At 43.2% G+C, this 22,903-nt stretch overlaps 1 protein-coding gene across 2 annotated transcripts; it reads right to left on the reverse strand.

The window, feature by feature from the left end:
- Positions 1-15,158: 15,158 nt before the first annotated feature.
- Positions 15,159-19,943, reverse strand: Lratd1 (LRAT domain containing 1). Of its 2 annotated transcripts, none has more exons than XM_006976590.4 (2): positions 19,442-19,943; positions 15,159-18,398 (listed from the first exon to the last, which is right to left on the reverse strand). In XM_006976590.4, the coding sequence occupies exon 2, from the start codon at positions 18,360-18,362 to the stop codon at positions 17,484-17,486; it is 879 nt and encodes a 292-aa protein (XP_006976652.2). In that variant the 5' UTR covers positions 18,363-18,398; positions 19,442-19,943; the 3' UTR covers positions 15,159-17,483. The 2 variants fall into 2 exon arrangements, with proteins under 2 accessions (XP_006976652.2, XP_042122844.2); XM_042266910.2 differs by lacking the exon at positions 19,442-19,943 and adding an exon at positions 19,104-19,419.
- Between the last annotated feature and the right edge of the window lie 2,960 nt (positions 19,944-22,903).

The following is a 22,903-nucleotide window of genomic DNA, read 5'->3' on the forward strand; positions in this document are numbered from 1 at the left end:
CCTCATGTTGTGGTGACCCCCAACCATAAAATTATTTTAATTGATACTTCATAACTGTAATTTTGCTACTGTTGTGAATCATAATATAAACATCTGTGTTTTTTGGTGGTCTTAGTTGACCCCTATGAAAGGGTTGTTCAACCACCAAAGGGTCCTGACCCACAGGTTGAGAACCACTGTTATAGACATTCACTGCAAGTTCATGTTGTCCCTTTAAAAAGGGAGGGAATGGATGCTCAAGACAATGGATCAACTGATGCCATACCCAAAAAGCAATGAATTAGATTCGTAGCTATAGTTTCCAAAATCCTTTGTTCATTCTGTTATACCACTCTTCCCTCCCACAATGATGTGATGACTTGGTTTTATTTGTTGGGATCTGTTTTGTTCTCTAGTCAGTCCATTGCTCATAAGCAAGAACTCATCTCATTCAGAAATGGAAATACCACATGTTGAGTCATCAAATGTTCTTTCAAGAGGCTGGTCATAGATAAACATTGATTCATGGCAGCCTCTCACAGGACTGCTCTCTTGGCTAAGTTAAACAGGCCTCTGTGCACATTCAGGGGGCCTTCAGGCAGCTTCATGCCAGGCCTGACTATTAGGGCTAGGAACAGGAACATTTTTAATTTTGAAAATTTAATTAATGTATGCAGTGTTTCTTGATCATATACATACCCAATTTCTATTTTATAGCTACCTCTACCCAATATGTCTCCCATCTCCCTCCAAATTCCTTGTCTTTGTAAAGATAACTTACTATGTTCAATTAGTACTACCTATATGCACATATGTGTGGGGCCATCTACTGAGACATGGGCAACACATCAAGGGTGGTTGCTGCATGCCAACAGAGAAAATTGACTCTGCCTACAACATGCACACCCAGCTCATCACCTGTCAACTTCCATTACCTCTTCATGTAGGAGTAGGGAAGCAGGACTCATTCCCCTGTCTTTGCTGGAATTTTTAACTCTTTTACCTTGTAGAGGTCTTGCATGGATAAGCATAGCCGATATGAGTTCATGTGTATAACACCCATGTCATACACCACCCAGCATTTCAAAGCACTCCTTCCTGTTCCCTGGCTCTTACATTCGTTTTATCCTCTCTTTCTCCATATTCCCTGGGTCTAGGGAAGAGATGTTGATCTAGATGTACTTTCATAGCTGCCTATTCTCAGCATTTTAATGATTCTTAACCACTCCACAGCTTTTGCTTCCCAACAAAAGTTGGGAGCAGCACAATTCGAAGGATAGAGACATAAATATTTAAAATCAAGTTTGGCAACCTGACCATTTATTTACCAAACAATGTCATCTGATCCTTATACATTTACTCAGGGCTTCCTTGGCTCCCCATAGGCAAACAGGAGCGATGGCAAGAGCCTACATTGTTTTGGATACCTCTGGAACCTCCTTGACCAATGCCTTATAGGGAGGTCACCTGTACTTGACATTAAGATTTTCATTTAATAGCTCATGCCTTCTGGGAGCAGCATTGTTCAACCATGTTGGATTCCTATGTTTAAATTCCTTTTAAAATTTTGAATCATCCCTTAGTTGCTTAAAAAACTAGTGGGATTTCATATGGCTTCTTTAAATATCTTTAGTTTTGGTCAACTTACTGCTACCCCTTATTTCCTACCCCTCTGCTCCTCATCCCTGCTTAAACCTTCAGCTTCCAGTATCCAGTATTAATTATTTGTATCACATGTATTCTACTATTCCATCCTACTGTCTTTTCACGTGGGTTTTGAGAGCTTAGGTCCCCATGCCACTTCTTCATTCACACTTCATTTTCGTTAACTCTTTCCGTGATCCCTCCTTTTCCCATCTCTGTCCCTCCACTCTCTGCTGCCAGCATCCCTTCTTTTTATGTTCATCTCACATTTAATCTACTGTACCACTTCCTTAAAGGCATCTCTGTACCATTGGTCCATTACTAATTTCCTGGCTAAACACACAAAGCGTAAGATTCAAAGTTAGCAGTCACATATGAGAGACTGTGCAACGTTTGTCTTTCTGAGCCTGGGTGACCTACGTATATTTTTTCCCATTTCTATCCATTTACTTGGAAATATCATGATTTCACTTATTTACATCTGAGGAATATCCCATTGTGCATATCTATCACATTTTCCTGATCTATTGATCAACTGATGGACACTTAGGTTGATACCATTCCCTAGCTTTTGGAAGTAGAGCAGCAAAGAACACGGTTGTGCATTGATGTAAGATATATGGTCTTTGGGAATATGCCTGAGTGGTGTAGGAGAGTCCTATGGTGATTCTGTTTCAAGTTTATTTGAAAACCTCCAGACCTATTTCTAAAGTGGCTGCACTAGTTTCCATCCTTAGCGACAACGTGGAAAAGTTCCTCTTCCCCTGCATCCAGCATCAGTTGTCATCTGTATTCCTGAGGATGGCCATTCTGACTGGGGTCCGATGGGAATTTCAAGTAGTTTAAGTTGTATTTTCCTGGAACCTAAGGATGTTGAACACTTTTTGTTTTTTGAGACAGTGTCTCATGATGTAGCCCTGCCTGGCTGGCTTTGACCTCATAGGAATCTGCCTGCCTCTGCCTTATGTGCTGAGCTTAAAGGCATTCACCAGCATGCTTCCTCAAACTCTTTTTAGCTGGCAAAGATTTTTCTCCTATTCTATTGTCTCATATGATTGACAATTTCCTTTGCTGTAGAGATAATTTTCCATTTCATGGGATCCTGTTAGTCACTGGATGTTATTTCCTGTGCCATTGATGTCCTATTCAAAAAGTCTTTACCTAGTCTTCTAAGTTGAAATGTGCTTCCCCACATTTTTCTTTACTAGTTTTATGGCATCGTGTCTTATGCGGAGGTCTTTAATCCATTGCAGTTGAGTTTTGTGCAGAATGAGATGTGCGGCTCTAGCCTCACTTTTCTGTATGTTGAGTTCCAGGTTTCCCAGCACTGTTTGTTGAATATGCTATCTTTTCTTTACAATATATTTTGGCATCTTTGTCAAGGACCAGGTAGCTGCAGTTGCATGAAGTTATACCTGGATTCTCTGCTCTATTCCATTGATTTCTGTGACTCTTTTGTGGAGGGAACCATGCTGTTTCTACTACTATGGCTCTGTAGTACAGTTTGAAATCAGGTATGGTGATATATGTCACCATGTTGTTTTTGCTCAGGTTTACTTTGGCTCTTTTTGATCTTTTGTGCCACTAAGTACATTTTTGGATCATTTTTTTTTCATATCTGTAAAGAATGGCATTAGAATTTTATGGGGATTTCATTGACGCTGCAGGTTGTTTTTGGTAGGATGAACATTTTCACATTAGTTTTTCTAATCCCTGGGCATGGGAAGGGCTTCCCATCTTCTGGGGTCTTCCAAAATTTCTTTTGTCTGTGTCTTAAAGTTTCCATTGTAGTAGATGTCTTTCCTTTCATTGGTTAGGTTTATTCTGAGGTATTTTATGGTTGTTTGTGGCTTTTTAAAAGGGAGTTGTTTGCCAGGCACTGGTGGCTCACACTTTTAATCGCAGCACTCGGGAGGCAGAGGCAGGTGATCTCTGTGAGTTTGAGACCAGCCTGGTCTACGGAGTGAGTTCCAGGACAGCCAGGGCTACACAGAGAAATCTTGTCTCAAAAACAGAAAACAAAAACAAAAAGTTGCTTTCCTGATTTCTCTTTCAGTATCATTTATATATATATATATATATATATATATATATATATATATATATATATATATATATGGGAAGGCTACTGATTTTTGTGTGCTAATTTTTTATCTTACCACTTTGGGTACTGCTATTTCAGGATGTGCAAAAAAAAAAAAATCACTGAAACCGTGTAATACTTTATAATAATATTAAAAAAAAAACTTTTTATAAGAAATTAGAAGTACAATATGTTGTCATATATTTTTCTGTTTTATAATGTTTATTAAATAAACTCCTATGGGGGTATGCCTGCCATCAAACACTAGGAGAGGTCAGAGGACAACTTTTCAGGGTTTTTTTTTTTTTCCCTTCCACTGAAGGTTTTGAGGCTAGACCTCAGGTGGTCAGGTTACACAGCAAACTCTTTTATCCACTGAGCCTTCTCATTGGCCCAGCTCCCATTATTTTTTGAAGGGCTTTTTGCCAACACATGATAAACAACTTAATATTTTTAACAATACAGGGGAAACCTGCTGACTGAGACCTTGGTCCCTCTGTGACAGACACAGACACCTTGAATATTGTCCAACAGATACATCTTTGATTCTGAAGTTCAGGATTAAAAACAAAACAGCCTCAAGATAGAAGCCAGATTCTATTTTAACTCTGATATGTGCTTGTACTTGGAGATTTTGCTGTAGGAGGCTGACAATACAGCCTAGGTGATCTGTATATCTATTACATAGTTCATCCAGTGTTTGCCTGGATTTAAAAACCCTAAGGACTATTATTTTATGCACATTGTACAGACTGTTCATTTCATTAATGCACATTATTTTCAGATTAAAGGAACTTATTGTTGTTAACCACTGTCTACCAGAGGTTTGCTATAAAGGCTGTCATACATTAGCTGAAAATATTAACTATGTTTTGCTCTGTAAGAAGAGAGACATTAATCATCCTAGGAAATCATATAAAGCAGGGTAATAACTTCAGATTAGAATACCTGGCTGAAAGTGATGGTGGGTTAACTGTAAGATGCATAATCATTTGTTTGTGTGTGTGTGGGGGGGTATATGCAGATATGCATTCACATAAGTCTCTCTGTGTGTGAGAGGTGGGCCTTTCATGTTGTTCCTCAGGAGCTGTCCAGCTTGTTTATTGAGATAAGATCTTCCACTAAGTCCTGAACTAAAATGGGAAGTGAGCTCCAGGGACACTTTTGTATCCCTCTCCCCAGTGTTTTTATATAAACACGTGCCACAGCACCTGTCTTTCTATGTGCTTGGGGTCATGCTCAGCTCCTCATACTTGAGTGACAAGCATCTTATAGACTGAGCCATCTCTTTAGCTCCACGATGTGATCTTGAAATGGGTGTTTGCCCTCAACCAAGCCTCAATGCTCCCATTTGTTCACCGGTGGCAGCAAGACTCCAGCTGACCTAAGGTTCACTGGGAGAGTGACAGCTGATGACCTCAGCATCATATCCATGGGTCTATGTCCACAGTTTCCTTCCTGATGCTGGGGACTTGTCTTCTTAAATTAGTTCATTATTATAAACAAATACATTGGAGGCACCTTTGTAGATAGTAGAGTTTTCCAAGGAAGCAAAATCATTCTAGCCCTGTAAGTTTGGAGAGCTAAAATATTATGGTAGAATTTTCTGCTCAACGTTACTCTGATAGGTGGATTCTTCCCCTAAGTAGCACATATTAAATTCCAAATGTAATCCTACTGTAAAAATAGGGCTCCGACATCAGCCACCCTCCTTTGGGGCTCTTGTCATATTGACAGATTTGACAGGCAGACAAATTTAATTTATTAAAATATTCTGTCTAGCATTTTTAAAAGACAAGGGGTTTTTAGACCACAAATGGACTGTCTTCACAGGCTTATTAAAATAAATGCATAAAGTCAGCTGTTTTTCATTGGAATTCGTTAACATAAGATTCGATCTAAGGAACTGGTGTCCAGCCCTTGGCACACTTCTTCCTGAAATTTGTAGGAAAGTTTTCAACCTTTGCATAGATTATGGAATTTTCCTTTTTCAAACAAATGGGAATTTATGTAAGAAGACACATCTTTGCTTGTATAATGTTCTTAATTCCATGGAGATATTTGCTGTAATTAGGAGAGGCATTTAGGAAGCCAAGGCCTTCCTGCCAAAGGCCACTTTCAAATTATGAGACAACTTAGTTTCTTTGGACAATAGGCTTGGGTTTGATTTATCTGAAAGTTATTTTGTATTTATGGAACAAATAAAGTATCACAACTCATGGATTGCTTTTTTTCTTTGAACAGAGGCCATTTTGAATTAAGCATAATGGTCTTTATAATTGAGTGATTGTATCAACTGTGCAACAATATCACTTCTTAGAGTGGCTAGTTCTGGCTTAGCAACCATCCTACCTCAAGTAGTGATTTTACTTTGATTAGTGAGTCTTGATCCTAAAAGACTTTTTGTATCATGCATCTGACTAGTTCACAGTATCCTGTGGCTGTCCTGTCTCTCCTTGAATGAGATTATTCTTTCGCAGTTCATAACTGCTTTGGGCTCAGCTAACTCCATGAAGCCTCAATGTTTGCACATCTTTCCATTACATAATTTATCCCAACCTTGTGAACTAAGTCTTAATAAACAAACCAATCTACCCATCAATCAAAGATCCTGTCTACAGTGCACGGTAAACTGATTGGTAAATTATGTGCTTAATAGCATGGTAATTGTGATAGTTCACCAGCAAAAGGGCTTTGCCGCTGCACATTTAAATCTCCCTTCTAAGCTATTTTAGGATCAAACTTCAGCTACAAATAGACTTTTATGTGGTAATGGCAGATGATAAGCCATTATATTTAAGTAACAAGGATAAAATATTTATTTCTATTCCCCCCCAAACTACTAAAGATCCATCAGAAAGATGTACTTATTTTAGAAACATCATCTGAATCTTCCATGTCCTTCAATGCCTTTTAACGTATATATTCTCATGCGTTTTTTTCTCAGACTCTAAAGAATTAAAAATAATTGTACATTAATAATTATCTATACTATAGGATGTAGTGGATTAAGGTTAATGATGTTCCTACTTCCATCACTATATCTCTTTCTAATTAATCAATGAATATCAGAGTCCAGTTAGTGCCATTCATATGCATATAGATATAGGGTCCTCCACAGGGGCATGAGGAATCTACCAACGTCCATACTCCTAAAGATAAGTGTCCTATTCCCCATCAGCAACCATCAACTACTGTCAAGAGCAGCGTCATTTGTGAGCCCCACCACATCTAAGTTGGAAATTTTAACCCACTTGATCTTGTGTAGATCCTGTGTGGGTAACTAGTGCTGCTCTGTGCAATAGATGTGTCATATCTAAAGTACAACCTTTCCCAGCATCTCTCCCATATTCTGGCCCTTTCATTTGGCTTTCCATAATGTTCCCCAAGCCTTGAGGAGAAAAGGGTTTATATAGTAGTCACATTGATGGCTGAGCACAAACTTGTTGCTTATTTTGATCACTTTGGATAGTAACATGTCTCTGTGGTAACCACGGCCTTTTGCTTGGAAGCAGCCAAAATGGCTATGGACAGAAACAAATATATAGGCAAGAGTTTGACAATGTCACATTGTCATTTAGCTAACCAATACCAATAGTTTCTCTCCCCTAGGGCCTATGATTTTCCTAGCTGTGAGTTTTGACCATGTTTATAGTACCAGGAATGAATTCCCTCCTGTGGATCAGGCCAGGCCATTTTCATTGCTTTTGGTTGCCCATAGTCACTAGATGGGAAGACCTTATTGTTAAGACACCACACACTTTGGTTTCAGGATACAGAGAAATCAGTCTTAAACTGATCAGGAAACTCTCCCTACTGGCTAGCTTTCATGGTGTTAGAAGGTGCTCTATGATGGATGATAGGGGAAGAAATGGCATCACTGGCCTTATCCATTGCTGGACCCTGCACACAATAGTGATAAGCTGCAAGGTAAGGTGTGTCCACTGGTGGAATAATGGCAAGACTATTTGGGGCATAACTAGTTGCCCTCTAGATTGGATTTGAGGTCTGCTTTACAGTTTCAGTTCTTGAAGTTTGATTATAGTTTGTAAACACATGGCTGAAAACAAAGGCTTAGGCTCAAGCCTCAGGACCACATAAGCTGGATGATGTGGTGGCACATTCTAATACCAGCAACTAGGAGAAGGAAGAAAGAGGATCAGAAGTTCAAGGTCATTTTCTGTCCATAACAAGTTTGAGAAGAGTCTGGGCTGTATGGATCCCGTCTCAAAACCAATAACTATGTGAAGAAATTTGTAGATAAATACAGGATTTGCTGTTGTTATAATAGGCTTGTTACTTTTGCATAAAGTTAACAGAGTTGAGTCATATCAGCACTAGTTGAGCATCAAATGTAGACTACTAAATCAAAAATGGCAGTGCCATAGTCCTGGCTCTAGAGTAAAGCTATTTCAAAAGGCAAAATGGTTCCTATTAACTTAAATTGTATTTAATGGAACTTGGGGCCTGAAAATTGGAATATCATATGGCTGAAATACATGTTCAAAGTTTGGATAAACTCTTCTGGGAACTCAGTGTGGGAGGATTCACTGGGCTTATTGATTCCATGTTGCTGTTGAAGTGGAGTATCGGGAAGTAGAGCTCCATAGAACAGCCTGAGGGGTAGCCAGGCACTTACTAAGACTCAGGACAGAGATAACTTTGAAATAGGACCAGCTAGGAGAGAAGGATTTTCTCCAGAAATTAACCAGTTCATGCAAAAGGACACAGTGACAAGTTTTAGAAGTCAGGCAAGGTCTCCTGCTTATGACTCCCAGTAGTTATAGGTCAGGGGTGACATTTCACAGGTCAGTGATGTTGAAAGGGCTGTAGAGAGGCTGAGGACCAACTAGAGTTTAACTTTCATGCTGCCTAGGAGCCATTTCCCCCCATTAAGTTATTGGAAGTTCTTAAAGGATCTAGGAAGTAACAGGGCAGAAGAACTTTGGTTTCAGTGACTTGTTTTGTTTTGTTTTGATTTTTGATGTACTGAGAATAGAGGAACTTGTCCATAGCCTGTTCTCTTTTGTCGATCCTGTCTCATAAAACCGTGCCCAGATAAAGCAGAGCGCTGAGATGACAATGGTGAAAAATATCCTCCTCCATCTACTTTGGAAATTGGTCTTTGAGAAAAAAGCCATGCTTCACCAGTATCCCCGATTCTTCAGATCTCCAACATCAAATTAGTATTTGTATTTCATTCTAAAATACGTCATTCTTGAGTCTTGGCACTCCCCCCACCTTGCACACAACAGGATGTAGACCTTAAAACACCAAGTTGACATGGCTTTCCTTAGGTACTGACTACCATAGCCTGCCCCAAACCATATGAAATTCTATTAAATGCCTGGAGGTTCTAAGAGAATAATAACTTCCCGGAAAACTCCAGGGTACTCTTCCTAAGAATTCTGGGGGAAAATATTAAATATAGAAGCATATATATTTCATAAGACATTAATTCAGCTACATTTTTAGTGCTCAACTTCATTTCAAATTATTCTAGCTGCTGAACCAGCCTGGAGGTCCAAAAGACATCAGTCAAAGGAGGCTGATTTTTCTTCACACCCTTCCACCACCGTATGAATGTCAAGCAAGCAGACTTTCCCTTTTTCACTCATGAGGTAGGTATAATCGCTTAGGGGTAAGATTGGGAGAGATTTGCCTTTGCAAGAAGCAAAGAGGAATTGGGTTTTCAGCCAACTTTTCCATACTGACTGAACATCTTGGGGCAGTCTTAGGCCCAGTAAATCACATTTAACATTCCTTGTCTCATGTCTATGTCTTGAAATCCAATCCTTGGTTGCCTATAAAATTTGCAGCCAAGTTGTATCACCTAGGCAGAAGTTAAATTACCAAGAGGGGAAGAATCTGTATTTCCAAAGTCATGAAAATCATGAAGATCATTCATGAAGAAATATATTTACTACTGTGCTGAAGACAGAGAAAACTTTTATACTATATATAGCTAATCTCTTACCATTTGCAATATAGTGCAATATGAAGTTTTCATCATTCAAACTGGTTTCCTAAATAGGAACTAGTTTCTCACTGAGTGATGTGTAGAGAGAGTCACATATAAGTTCACCTTCAGTTTTTGGTGATTTTTTACCCTGGGAAGCCATCTCAGTTTTTCTCAGGTTTTCCCATCCATTCAATTAGACTGGATAGTGCTAGGCTTTGCAGCTACACAAAATGAGCAAGTTACACAATCTCCTTGTCCCCCACAGACCAAACAGATGTGAGAGGAAAGACTCAACTGACATTTATCACAGAGGAAAAAGTGTGTGTGGGTGTTCCAAGCAAAGTACAATGGAAACTTCCAGAAGAAAATGACCAAAACCACTCTGTGGGTTTGGGTGGATTTGGGGTTATGAAAGGTGGATAAATATGGGTATGTTGTTCCAGAACTGAGACAGGAAAGCTGGTAAAGTGGACGAGACAGGAAGTCATAGAAGACTAAATGGAAATTCCATGTTATGCAAAATGTAGGTGGCTTGTATCTTATAGTTGTGGGACATGCAGCTGGGACAGGATAGGTTCATACTATGCGGGACTGTGATTATCCTACTAACACACATGGTGATGACTCTCATGAGCAATGAACCTGTGTGGAAAAATCACCATGGTCACAGGTGTTCAGACAGAGGAACCATGGGGTAGAGACAAGTGAGGAAGCCATAGGAGTAACAAGGTATGAGGTGGGCACCCAACTTGAGCAAATAGAAGATATAATTAAAGCAACTGGCATATAGTATTTCTCATTGTATCCAGGAAGTGTCATCACAGCCAGAAAAACCAATGGCATATCCCATTAGCACAATCAAACGGAAGGGTAGATGGAGATACTTGAAATGCTTTGGCCAATCCTCTTTCACAGAGACACATCCCACTCCCTCAGTAATTATAGGTCCTATAAGCTAGTCTTCCTATGTCTCTGAAATCTCTGCTTGTTCCTGCGTGTGAACACAGTTTGGGCCCAAAAGACACATAAGGAATGTGAAAACCCTAGAGCTGTGGGTCAGAAGTCTGCCCTTAGTTTGACAGCTCTAAACCTCAGGATCTACACTAAAGTGACTCCTTAGAGATGGTACAATTCCTCCGGGATGTGACTGTGCACTGTGTAACCATTTACAGTCTAGTTTCATTAAGCATAATTTCCAGCATGACTATAGTGTGACTATATCCTCAATATAATATAATGCACATATCCTCTAACAACTATTGGACATTTATCTGGAATTCTAATCTAACCCAAGCAGCCTATAGCTTTGTGAGCTGTATCCTGCAATACTACCCTGAGCCTTGCTTCCTTTCAGCTCAGAACCCCCAACCCTAGAGACATGCTACCTCTGAGAAGCAAATGACAGGAAGTGTGTGCTGCTAGGGGTTGCAACCTGTTAAAATTATCCTCAGTGACTCTCACAGGTTTGTGGGATGATTAGGAGAATCCGAAATCTGAAGACAGTGGGCTTCATACTTAGTGAAAAACTAGCACGCTGCAGAACTATTGGAGGGGGGAAGTAGTTGATTTCTAATAACTTATTTGTTAATGCAAATATTATAAGATACTCTCATGTTTCCTACTGGGACATGTGTAGAATATTAGTATCTGTCTTGATGTCACAGACATATTGTTGCTGGAAGCAATAAGAATAAGTATGTAAATAAATAAAAAGAAAGGAAGGAAGAAAGGAAGGGAGAGAGGAAGGAAGAAAGGGAGGGAGAAAGGAAGGAAGGAAGAAAGGGAGGGAGGGAGGGAGGGAGGGAGGGAGGGAGGGAGGAAGGAAGGAAGGAAGGAAGGAAGGAAGGAAGGAAGGAAGGAAGGAAGGAAGGAAGGAAGAGAAAATCCAGAAGCCAAATATGACCTCACTTTTGTTGTTTGAACCTTGGATTGCCGTTTTGATGCACTCTCAAAGTGTAGCTCCGGCTGGCTCAGGATTACATTTTTCTTGACTCAGCATCCAGAGGTTTGAATGATAGGTCTGTGCCTGGCTTACACTGACTTTTGGAGCATTTATTTTGAGGTATTGGCTCTATTTGTACCCAATATAAGTATCTACTGTTCAGAAAAACTAAGTTCAAGACATACATTCACACACAAAAATAATTGGGTTATAAAAGCCAACAAGCATAGCAAATTATTTTAGTGTATATCAATGAGTAATGTTTAATAAAAAAATAAAGACAAAACACTCTGACCAAATGGCATCCCATCTAATTATTCCAGCAAGGTAAGTCTGTATTCTAGTCTTAGTCTACAAATGAAGAACATTATTATTTCTTATAATTGTAGCAAGAGCTATAATAACAACCTTCCTCTGAAGGAATAATCCTGTGATTGCATGCTAGAAAAGTCTCACCTTGAGGTGAGAGAGAGAGAAAGTGGATGTGGGAGAAGCCAGAGACAGAATTACTAGTTTGCTTTCATCTTTCCGACCAAAACAAGAGAACAGCTTTTACTTTTCTTGGATCCCTAGATTTTTCTCGAGGCAAAACAGAATATTCCGGACATCCTTGAATATAAAGCCCCCAGGCCTAAGCCTCCTGAGAAGGAGCTCCATGAGCGCTCTGAGGCACCTTTGACAATTTCAGCTATGGAAGCTTATGTCATTACCTAAGGCAATGGTATGATCGCCGAGTTTCTGAGTGATCAAGAATTACTGAAAACCATCTGATGAAGACACCTGTTGTACCTACTATGTGCCACATACCATCATCCACCCGAGAAACTGGTAAAAACCTGCAGCTGGAAGAGGGGGCGCTGCTCCCATGAATTTTCTGCCACTCAAATCATGGATCTTAACTCGCCCTTCTAAGGAGGCAGAAAACACCATTTGTCACCCCAACACATTCAAACACTTGAAATACTGATACTGAGGCATCCAACGAGGTAACGTTCAGCCTCAAAGGTAAACTTTGAGTTATGCAGCCGGAGACCCTCGTACATTATTGAAAGGTTGGAAATTAGGCTCTCAGGTTTTCTCCGTTGTCTTCAGTTGGCATGGAGAGCTGTTGTTGCCCATTGTAAAGCTCATTAGCTCATTAAATTTTATAACCTCCACAGTGCATTCCCATTCTTACTCTTTCAATCGCCTCCCCACCTTTTCGGCTCTCTTTTGAATCTTGCTTTTGATTATTTTTTTTTTTCTACTTCGAAAAGTGAAACTAAGCTGGATTCAGTGGTGCATGCCCATCATTCCAGCACTCAGGAGGTGTAGGCAGGAGGACCATTTTGAGTTTGAAGCCAATAGCCTCATCTACACTGAATGTTCCAGGCTAGTCAGGATTACATAGTGAGTCCCTGTTTCAAAAAACAAGCCAAAATTTAAAAATAACTAGCCGCGGGCAGCGGTGTGTATGTTTGAGCGGGTGGGGGGTGGGGGTCGGGGTGGGGGTGATGACTAAAAGCTAACTGCATAAGTCACGCACTGGTTTGTTTGATTATTTGTGCTTGGTTTAGGCATAGCTCTTTGCTGCTCAACTAACCATGAGCTGTGTTAACCCTTAACCCCTGGACATTCTGCTTTCTGTTTTTATAAATCTTAAGTCACTTTTCATTCTGGTCTTAAAAAAAAAAAATCTATGTGTGTGTGTGTGTGTGTGTGTGTGTGTGTGTGTGTGTGTGTGTGACACAATATTTAGCTATTGGCAGAAATTTACATAATATGCAATTGTACATGGACATTAGTTTGAACAGGTGCATAGAGTATTCTTCTAATAACTAAAACTTTTGAAAGAAAATGAACCGACAGGGTCTTAGGAGAAATATTGTCCCATTGAAGCTCTTTACATTTCAAGGAGACTGGAAGTCTGTGTTTTTCATTTGTAACCTTTTGTACATGCAGCAAAATGTCTCTCAAAAGCAAACGCGAGCCATTATCTTCATTTGTTGTAAGAAAAGGGGTGATGGGCCATAGCCCAACCATGTCTAGGGCCCAAGTTCAAGCTCAGCACCAAGGGCAAAACAAAACAAAACACAAAACACAAAAAAAGCAAACCAAACCAAACCAAACCAAAACCAAACAGCAGGGAGCTTTGAAGACATGCATGTGGAGAAGAGAAAATTGGAGGCTTCCTATTGCTGTGTCATTTACCATTAATTTGACTTCATTTTGACTTTCCCCTGTGCATTAGGTGACTTAACCCTTTAATTCTCAGAGATGCTGAAGGCAAAAGAGAAGCAGTCACTAGAGGATGCGGGAAGAGTGAGGGGATGAATAATTGAGGTCTCAGAAAATTCACTATTTTGTACATATTAATAAAATACTTTTCTGAAAAATGCCATCATTCATACAAAAGTGTTCATCAAAGAAACATGATACTGAAGGTGAAAAACGTGAATTTTTTTAAAAAATCATGTAACATCAATGAACTCAAAACTTGCTTCTGTGTCTGGCAAGCTATTATATTTTCTAAATGCAGATTAATATTTGTAATTCTTTTGCTAAAATGTGGACATAAGGGTCTCTTACATGTTAAATATCAGAGTACATTTTATACATACCAATTTAGCTCATTGATACAGCTGATTTTTTTTTTTCTTTTTAATGTAGCACATACAACTCCTACAGATTTCTTTTTCAAATGAAAGAATGCACTTTAAGAGTAATGGCATTTGAGGCTTTATTGGTCAAAAGTATGCCCAGCCCACCTTTCCCATCTGTTGTTATTGTTTTTGTTTTTTTAATGCAGTAAAGCTCTCTGAAAAACATCTGCATTTTAAATTTCTCTCCTTTTTTAGGTAGTGTTTTACTTTGGAGATAAGCCCATTCACAGGGGAAAAAAGACAGAGGTGGCCTCTGCCTTGGTGAGGGTTGGATAGAGCACAGCTTCACACCCTCCACATTATGGAGGTTACCTTAGCTCCCTCCAGGACAACAAAAACTAAAGCTACTTTATTGTCCTTTTGCAAATGGTAGGAGACTCATGGCTTAATTCCTGTCACCAATACAATCTAGAGGAACAGCATTCATCCATAAGAAAACTCGGGTGGCACCTACAAAAGGATCTTCAACTTTTGTGGATCTTGCAACATCCTTAATAATGCTTTCAAATAGAAACCCCTTTTCACGATGCAGCAGTTAGATAATATCCTCTCTACCATGGACTCTTTGTGTTCACAATGACCAAGAGATAGCAATTGTTTCCACAGGATCATGAGAAACTTTAGAACCCCCTTTCACATTTCTTTTTTTGATCAGTGTTTTATTATTGTGAATTTGTAAAACTTTTATCATCCACCCAGTCCTTGGTAGATAAATCTCCCACTCTTGTTAAGATTGCCCTCAAGTTTCCAGTAAGTATCAAACCTGTAAACCAGTCCCCTGTTAGCATGGCACATAACTCTCATCAGAGGACTAATTCAGTCTGGGGTCTGATATAGACTGATGCATTTCTCCTGTCCACTCACTGACAGGTGGAAGACACAATGTCAAGAAGGAGTCCCATTGGAGCAAGTGCTTAGGATGGTGTTTAATTCAGCAGGGAGCCAAGATACAGTAGTAGGACACAGGAAAGGATATGGCGTGTGTAGACACAATAAGGAATTTCTGTTTATGTCATCAATCTGTCATTTGCCAAAAGACTAAGTTAGAGAAAACAAATGACTTCCAGTTCTCCATACATGCAAAGGTTAATTTAGTTCTTACGAAAAGTTTTGCTGTTGTATGTGCTGAAAGAAAAGCATAAACAGTTTTAAAAAATAAATCACTCATTAATTGGCTTCAGAAAAATACTTTAGTTCATATTTCATTGATTTGACCTTTTGACTCAAGATCAGAGAATGAATCCAGCATGAAAACAAAATGGAATAAAATAAAACAACAAAAATCCCCACAAAACAGAAACAAACCATTTAAACCATGGAAAAGGCATTTCCCTGTCAGCTAACTTCCTCTAGTTTTTATTGCCTTATTTTCAAATGCCAAGAAACTGGCTTTGGACCTAGTATTTGCTGTTCAACTAAATCAGAGCAGTCAGTATGCAATTGCTCACAACCATTAGCTCAACACCATTATTTGACAAACTCCCCCGAGAGACCGTATATGTCCTCAGGTGTGTCTAGCACATAGAATCAAGTAAAGACCAGTTAGGCTGCGGCTGTATCCCTTGGAGAAAATCCACAAAACTCTTGCCCACAGGAAGGAGCTTCAGGTAACCATGTTTTGAAAGACACATATTCTGTCCTGATTCTAAGAGCGCTTCTCTCTTCTCAGAAAAAAACAGCAGGACAGGCTACGGAAGTGGGTCCTAAAGCCCACCAACTCTAGATTCCTTTCGAAGGGGATCGAGAGGTGATGACAGAAGAGATGCAAAGATGATGATGATGATGATGATGATGATGATGATGATGATGATATACAATATACGGAGAAAAGAACCCCCCTGGAACTTGCTAGCAATCACCAAAGCAGCAGACCCTTGAACTGACAAAAATTCAGTACAATATACACATTAACGAACAGCTCCACCATCACAGGGCTACTTCGTAAAGCCAGGAAAAACAAAAACAAAAAAAAAAAGTAAATGATTATAATGTCCCCAAACAGAATTCTCATAAGAGTTGAGAAAAAACAGAGTGAAAGGCAATGTCAGCTAAACTCTTAGCTAAATTCCACTCCTAATGGCCCCCAGTATTTAAGCTATCATGGATTAAAGCCATGAAAATAAAAATTTCAATTTGAAATTTCATTAGCATGTTGCTAAATATGATCAAGAGAAGCATCATCGACACTGTAGGCTTTGTTGACATCGTTGGAAAACTGCTGTTTCGTTTTAAAAAAAAACAATCTCCACCTCCGCCCCCCTGCCTTCTAAGATCTTCTTCTAATTAGGAAAAGCCAAACTAAAGACACTGGCTAGGCTGTCCTAATGCTGGTTTCTGGAATGTTGTAGATCCTCCCTGCCTTCTTCTCCTCCAGTCCCTTGGAAAACAGGACTCTCTGAAACGCAGAGTGAGGAGGGAAGCAATCAAGGGATTGCTCCGAGCAAAAAGCCTCCTTCTCCTTCCTACATTCAAGTGCCCACACACCAGGTGAATTAGCTCCTTTTCCGGAGCAGGCGGGCCCTTCTCACTCTTAAGAGGTGCTGCGCCATTTTCCTCCGGGGACCCAGAAGGCTTCCTCTTCAGCGGAGGGGTCGGTCAGTCCCGGGATGGCGTCTGCTTCCAGCTGTGCAAATAGGGAAGTCAAACCTATCTAGCTCAGCCCGGAGCCTGGAATGCATTGTTAGGAGACCCTGGGTAGGAGAGCTGTGAGACAGTCCTTGGCAGCCTCAGGGTAACCTGGAGTCCCCGAAGTGCTCCCAAGTACACAGGGCAGGCTCGATTTCATGGGAATTCTGAGATCGGGGGACACATCCACTCGGGAGTTGAACTGTGCCCTGCAAGGAACAATTCTCACCTCTGGTCTGTGTGTGAGCGTCTGGGGGTGGTGGTGACTGTCCCCTCTCACTAAAGGGTATTTGCCCTGTCTGGTGAAGAGTCACTGACCATTGGCTCGCGGGAAAGGTCGTGTCCTTGCTCCCCTTTACCCACTCCCCGTTTCCCCGTCACAACCCAGGGCCAAGGCGCAGGCTGGGTAACCCCGGCATGGTCACTAACACTAAGGGTTGTCTTAGGGGCGCGCATAGCTGCGCCCGCCCGGTGCCGGTGTGAGTTCCTGAAGCTTCCAGCCGCTGGCCCTGGGCGGGTGCGCTAGGGGGTGCGGGGTGCAGAGCTGCGGGGACAGGAAAGGAGCTCCGGGAGTGAGAAGAAACGCGCAGGGCTGCTGCTCTGGGGTTACTCCTTGTCGTCCACGAAGTCCTCAAGCTCCTGCAGCACTCGCAGGTGGCCACTGGCGTCTATGCGGCGCTTCTCCCGGATGAGGTCCTCCAGGCTGTGGAAACGGGCCGTGTGGACTTTGTTCTCCTCCAGATGCACCTTGAGATAATACTGCTGCTGCGGGGGTGGCGTGCCTGCGGGGACCTCCCCGCCAGCCTTGAACTCGCGCTTTCCAAAGCGGCACCAGGCGGCGAAGCTCTCGGAGTTCGTCCAGCAGATCTCCTCGCTCTTGAGGCCCAGGTGGCCGCAGGCGTTCTGCACCACCAGCTCGGCCACCAGCGGGCGGTAGCGGTACCAGCTATTCACCACCCGGCCCACGTTGGCCGCGCCCGCCTGGTACAGGCTGTCCTGGCGGATCTCGCCTTGGTGCAGGTGGATGATCTGCCCGCCGCCCACGTAGACGGCCCAGTGCGGGGCGGGCGCGGGCTGCTCCGTCGCCGGCTGTAACCACAGCAGCTCCAGCAGGTCGCCCGGCTCGCAGATCGCGGGCAGCGCGGTGACCGCGTAGACACTCAAGTCGGCGCCCTGAGGGCCGCCGGTTACTTTGGAAAAGATGCATTCCTGGCCCCGGAAGGCGGAGAACTGAGTCTCGTTGAGGACGAGCTGGTGCAGCAGGTGGTGGTGGTGGCGGCTGGGGCTCTCTGGGCAGGGGCTGCAACCTGGGGGGCCCTTCACACCAAACTTGTCCGGCTGCCCGCGTTCGTCCAGGTCCTCCTCCTCATCCGAGAAGAAGTAGGCAACCCCGACCCGCAGCTCGTCCTTCTCAATCCCAGATGGGTCCCCAGTGGGCAACTCGCTGTAGTTGAGGTGGGTGATGCGGTCCAGTTGGTTGCCCATCAATGACGCGGCGAGGCCAGGGCCAGGAACTGAGATCTGCCGAGGGAGGGAGACAGGACAGACACCATCAGAGTCCGGGCTGACCCTCCTGGTGTCCCCTCCCCAAGGCGTTCAGTTCCCCCTGGGGCCTGCAGCTTGCCTAAGCACCGGCACCAAAGTCGCCTGCGCCTGTCAACTTTGCAGGTCGTCCCTGGGGTAAGAAAGGGGACACAGAAGAAGCCGCCAGTCTGGAGGGCCAGAGCAGACACCATACCGCTCAGCCAGCCTCCGACACTGCCCGGGAACCCTGCCCTGTAACTTCCACAGGAGAAAGCACGGGCGGGCTAGAGAGCATGCGAGGTTCAAGTGGGCGAAGGGAGCGCAGGTTGTGGCCGGGTGGGAGATGGATACCCAGACGGAAGGGTGGGTGTCAAGAGAAGCCGTTAGGCCTGAAGCTAGAGCAAGCTGAGCTCACATTGTGGTCGCCATCCTCTGCAGCCCACCTGCCCATTTTGCACTGGGTCACACCCCATCCCCGACAGCCGCTTGCACAATGACAGACTCCTTAGGTGCATTCCCTGAACATCAGCAACATTTTGCAGACTTGGAGTCCAGCAGACACTGACAGCCTGGTACATACACCCACAGTGTTAATGTCACACACCCACAATGACACATCTTGGCGACCACACATTGGCACCCTCTCCCCCAATTCCTACACAATTCCGGACGCACGCCTGCACACTTGCCAAATGCACGTACACTCAAGCACCGGGGCACACCTGCCCACGCAGGCAGGTACACTCTGCCCTCTCCTTGCTTGCCTTCTCGCTAGTAGAGCCAATCGGACTGCGCCAGGGCGAGGCTGCTCTCTCTAAAATAACCTAACAAAGAGACAGGGGAAGCAAGGCGAAACCGGTGGTGAGTATTAGTGCGTGTGTGTGTGTGTGTGTGTGTGTGTGTGTGTGTGTGTGTGTGTGTAAAGAGGTCTACTTTCAACCCAAAGAGCCCCCTCTCTCTCCTACCCAGCACACGATCCACACAATCGGACGAAGAAGAAAAACCATTTTTTTAAGGCAAAGAAAGCGGCTTATCCGTACCCGTGATTTCCCTGCTCCCGAAAACCCCAAACTCCTTTTAAAGTCTCCAGGTCCCCATGGGTGCTGTGGAGGCGGCAGCGGCGAGTGGGTCCTGGCGGCGCGTGAGACTGCGGTTCAGATCTACCCGGAGGCAAGCAGTGCGGTGAGGTGCCCAGAGAGGTGCGGGTGCGCTCCGTGTCTACGCTGGCTCGGGCGTCTGCTCCACCTGGCAAGTCCTGGCTCCACTCGGCTTTCTACAGCCGCGCCGACGACTCTTAAATCGCCTGAACAGCCGTTTTCCAGGCCCGCCCCGGAACGCGCCCATTGGCTGGGACAGGTGCCCGAGCCCTGCCAATCTCTGCTGAGGGTGGGATCAGGGGCGGGTTTCCTTTGTGCTCCGCCCTGCCCAGCCCCCAGCATTTCCCCAGCCTCCCTGCTTTGGGAGCGTAGGTGTGAGCGCCGTGGGGGAGCGCACCAGGGGCGTGGCTTGTGCACCCAGCTGCTCCTTTGCAACCGAGTCCCTGGCAACTGAGAACACAGTCCGCCCGCGTTTGTGTTCTGTATTCCAAGGGGACAGATTCCAGAAGGGAAGCTGAGTTTGGGGGTGGAGGAGGAAAAAAAAATCCACGCTGCATGGTTCAGGCACTGCCAGTGGCTGGGAACCGCGTCTTTGAGGCTAGCACTTAGGGCTTTGATGGGACTTCGGAGTCTTGTTTGGCGACTGGCTGTCGCGAAGTCGCTTCTGTTCCTGTCAGTCACAGACGCCTTAGAAATTGCAGGATGGCGCTCAGTGCCCGTCCTTTGAGCCAAGTGAAAGTGCTGACCCAGCGCCGGCGCCTGGATTTAAAAGGAGAGCCCTATAGGTGTCAAAGGCTACCGGAATGTCTGGGCTTTAGCTGCCCCCTTCCCTGAATGCGCCTGTGACTTCAACTTCCCATTTCCCATGAAAGGACTGAATCTCAGACTCTAGTGATACTAGTGCACGAAATTGCTTCAAAATTCCAGAACTAAGGAATTTTGTTTGGTTTTGGACGTGTGTGTGTTGGGGGGGGAGGGGTTCGTTTAGTCCTTGAGGACAGAAACTCAGTGAATGAACATGCTAAGGATCGGGCAAGATGACTTTCATAAAAGGAAATTCTAGACCAACAGTTTCCAAATTTTACTGCCTGAAGTTTTGGAAGAGTTCTTAGACTTTCTGGTTCCGGGCTCAAAGCTACTTTCCATTGAAGCCCAGGCTTCTGAGATGTTTCTATTCAGCTCCCCTTCTCCCCCGCCTTTCTGCCCTCTGGGCAGCTTAGTGCAAACTCAGGGTCCTTTTCATTTCATTCCAAACCTGCTCCGATTTACCTGCGGAACCGAATGTGGGCTTTAGGCTTGCAGACCACACAGCTGAGTTCTGGGCCTTCCTCCCAATGGCTGACACAGGATGGGCTTCTTCACAAGTAGTAACCAAAAGGAAAACTGACGACAGTATCCACCTTCCCTGTGCTGACAGGGTTAAGTGGACAATGTAATCTCCAGACCTCTATAGGGTCTTCACTAACATCTGACTTGTAGCAAATAAGGAGAAATCCCAAGGTCAGCCAGCACCAACGATCTATTCAAAGTTTATGGGAAATCGAGTTAGTTTTTTAACAAACGGCAGTGTTTGTGGGTGGACTAAATCTTGTGTCATGATATGAAAAAGAACAACAACAACAACAACAACAACAACAACAAAAGCAAGTGTTCCAAAGAAGCTAGCTGTTTGGCCCAAGTTCATAGGAGAATGGTACAAGTTGTCCACCTCCCTCCGCTGGACTGCCTGCTCAAATCCCTTCAAGGTGAATAGCCTCCACTTCAGGTTCTGTTTGCTTTTTTTTTTTAATGACTGTTGCTGTCTACCTTCATTGCCCCCGAGTGTAATGATTTATCAAAGCAGAAACTTAATAAGTATTGATGAAAAGGATGATTTTAAATCAGCCATCTGTATAGTTGTTTTTGCTTAAATCATTTCAGAAAATTGGCCACTGTCCAAGTGGTGGTTTGAATGGGAATGGGCTCCGTAGGCTCATATTTTTGTATACTTGGTCACTGTTGGTGGAACTGTTTGAGGAGCATTAGGAGGTGTGGTCATTTTGGAAGTGATGTGTCATTGTGGGTGTGATTTGAGGTATCAGAAGGCCAGGCTATTCCCAGTTCCGCCCCCCCCCTCTCTCCTCCCTCCTTCTCTCTCTCTCTCTCTCTCTCCCTCCCTCCTCCCCTTCTCTCTCTCTCCCCCTTTCTCTAGATAGATAGCCTGTCTCTCTCTTTGATGCAAACTCTAAGCCTTGCACTTGTGGATAAGGATGTAAACTCTAAGCGGATGCTCCAGCACCATGCTTGTTTGCTTGCCTTCCTGAAGCCATATTCCCACCTTGATGGTCATGGACTTTAACCCTCTGAAACTGTAAGCCCCCAAATAAATGCTTTTGTTTTGTAAATTGCCCTTTGGTCATTTTGTCTCTTCACAGCAATGGAAGAGTTTACTAAGGCAGACCACGTATAAGTTGTTAGAAAACAAATTGTCCTCCTTGAAAGTACTGACTGCAGGTTTCTATAGCCCTTTTAATATTTGCCATACATAACAAACAACTCATTTCTTAGCTAGGAAGTCAAGAGAGTTTTATAAGTAATTTCTGAAATCAAGAAGGGCTACTATTCTTGTTATCAAATGGAGTTTGGGATGTTGGGGAGATGGTGTCTTTTCTGATATCTGAGATGAAGTCATTAAATGTAGTGCAGCCCTTGATTTTGAATAACCTCAAGTTTTGGTATTCCATTCCCAAGGTCAGTGTTGCACACCTGTGTAGCCTATAGTCCGTTCAGTCTTACCTGTGATGTTTCATATTACCCCAGAGTGCAGAGTGAGCAGGCTGCTCTCTGTTTCTTAGTGTCCTGATTCTCCCAAGGATATTTCAGGTAAAATATTGTTACTGCATGGATATGCATATTTTGATTCTCTCTCCCATCCTGTCTCCCTTGCCAGGATAAAAAGCTGATTGTCTTATTCACAAGGGGGAATAAATACCCAGAAGGGCCCTCGGAAATAGAATGAAACTGGGAGAAGAAGGAAGCTAAGAGTAAAATGATGTCTATATGTCTGTTCTGTGTAAACTCTGGCAATTACAAAGAGAAGAAACAGAAAGAATCTCACGTTCACCAGAAGATATTATTAGTAGGTTGGTTCATGTGTTATTTTTTTTTTTTAGCTCATATCCCCTGCTTCTACACAGAAGAATTGCAGAGGCATCAGAACTAGAAGATAGTAGTTAAATGCTCAACAGGAAGCCAACTAGGTTTGAACTGTGCTTCAACACTTGGAAGCTTACTTGACTGTTGGTTTATCATCTGTAAAAAAGATAGATAATAATAGTGTCTGCTTCATGGGGCTGTTGCACATTTGTGGATCTTAGCATAGTATCTGGCACACTGATCTTTCACCAGTCCTATATTATTATTATT

Source organism: Peromyscus maniculatus, chromosome 22 (genome assembly GCF_049852395.1).
Source record: "Peromyscus maniculatus bairdii isolate BWxNUB_F1_BW_parent chromosome 22, HU_Pman_BW_mat_3.1, whole genome shotgun sequence".
Lineage (NCBI taxonomy): Eukaryota > Metazoa > Chordata > Mammalia > Rodentia > Cricetidae > Peromyscus > Peromyscus maniculatus.

What these genes read in the sequence shown, in the direction of transcription:
- Lratd1 (XM_006976590.4), bottom strand. Translation starts at nt 18,362, where the DNA reads ATGGGCAACCAACTGGACCGCATCACCCACCTCAACTACAGCGAGTTG.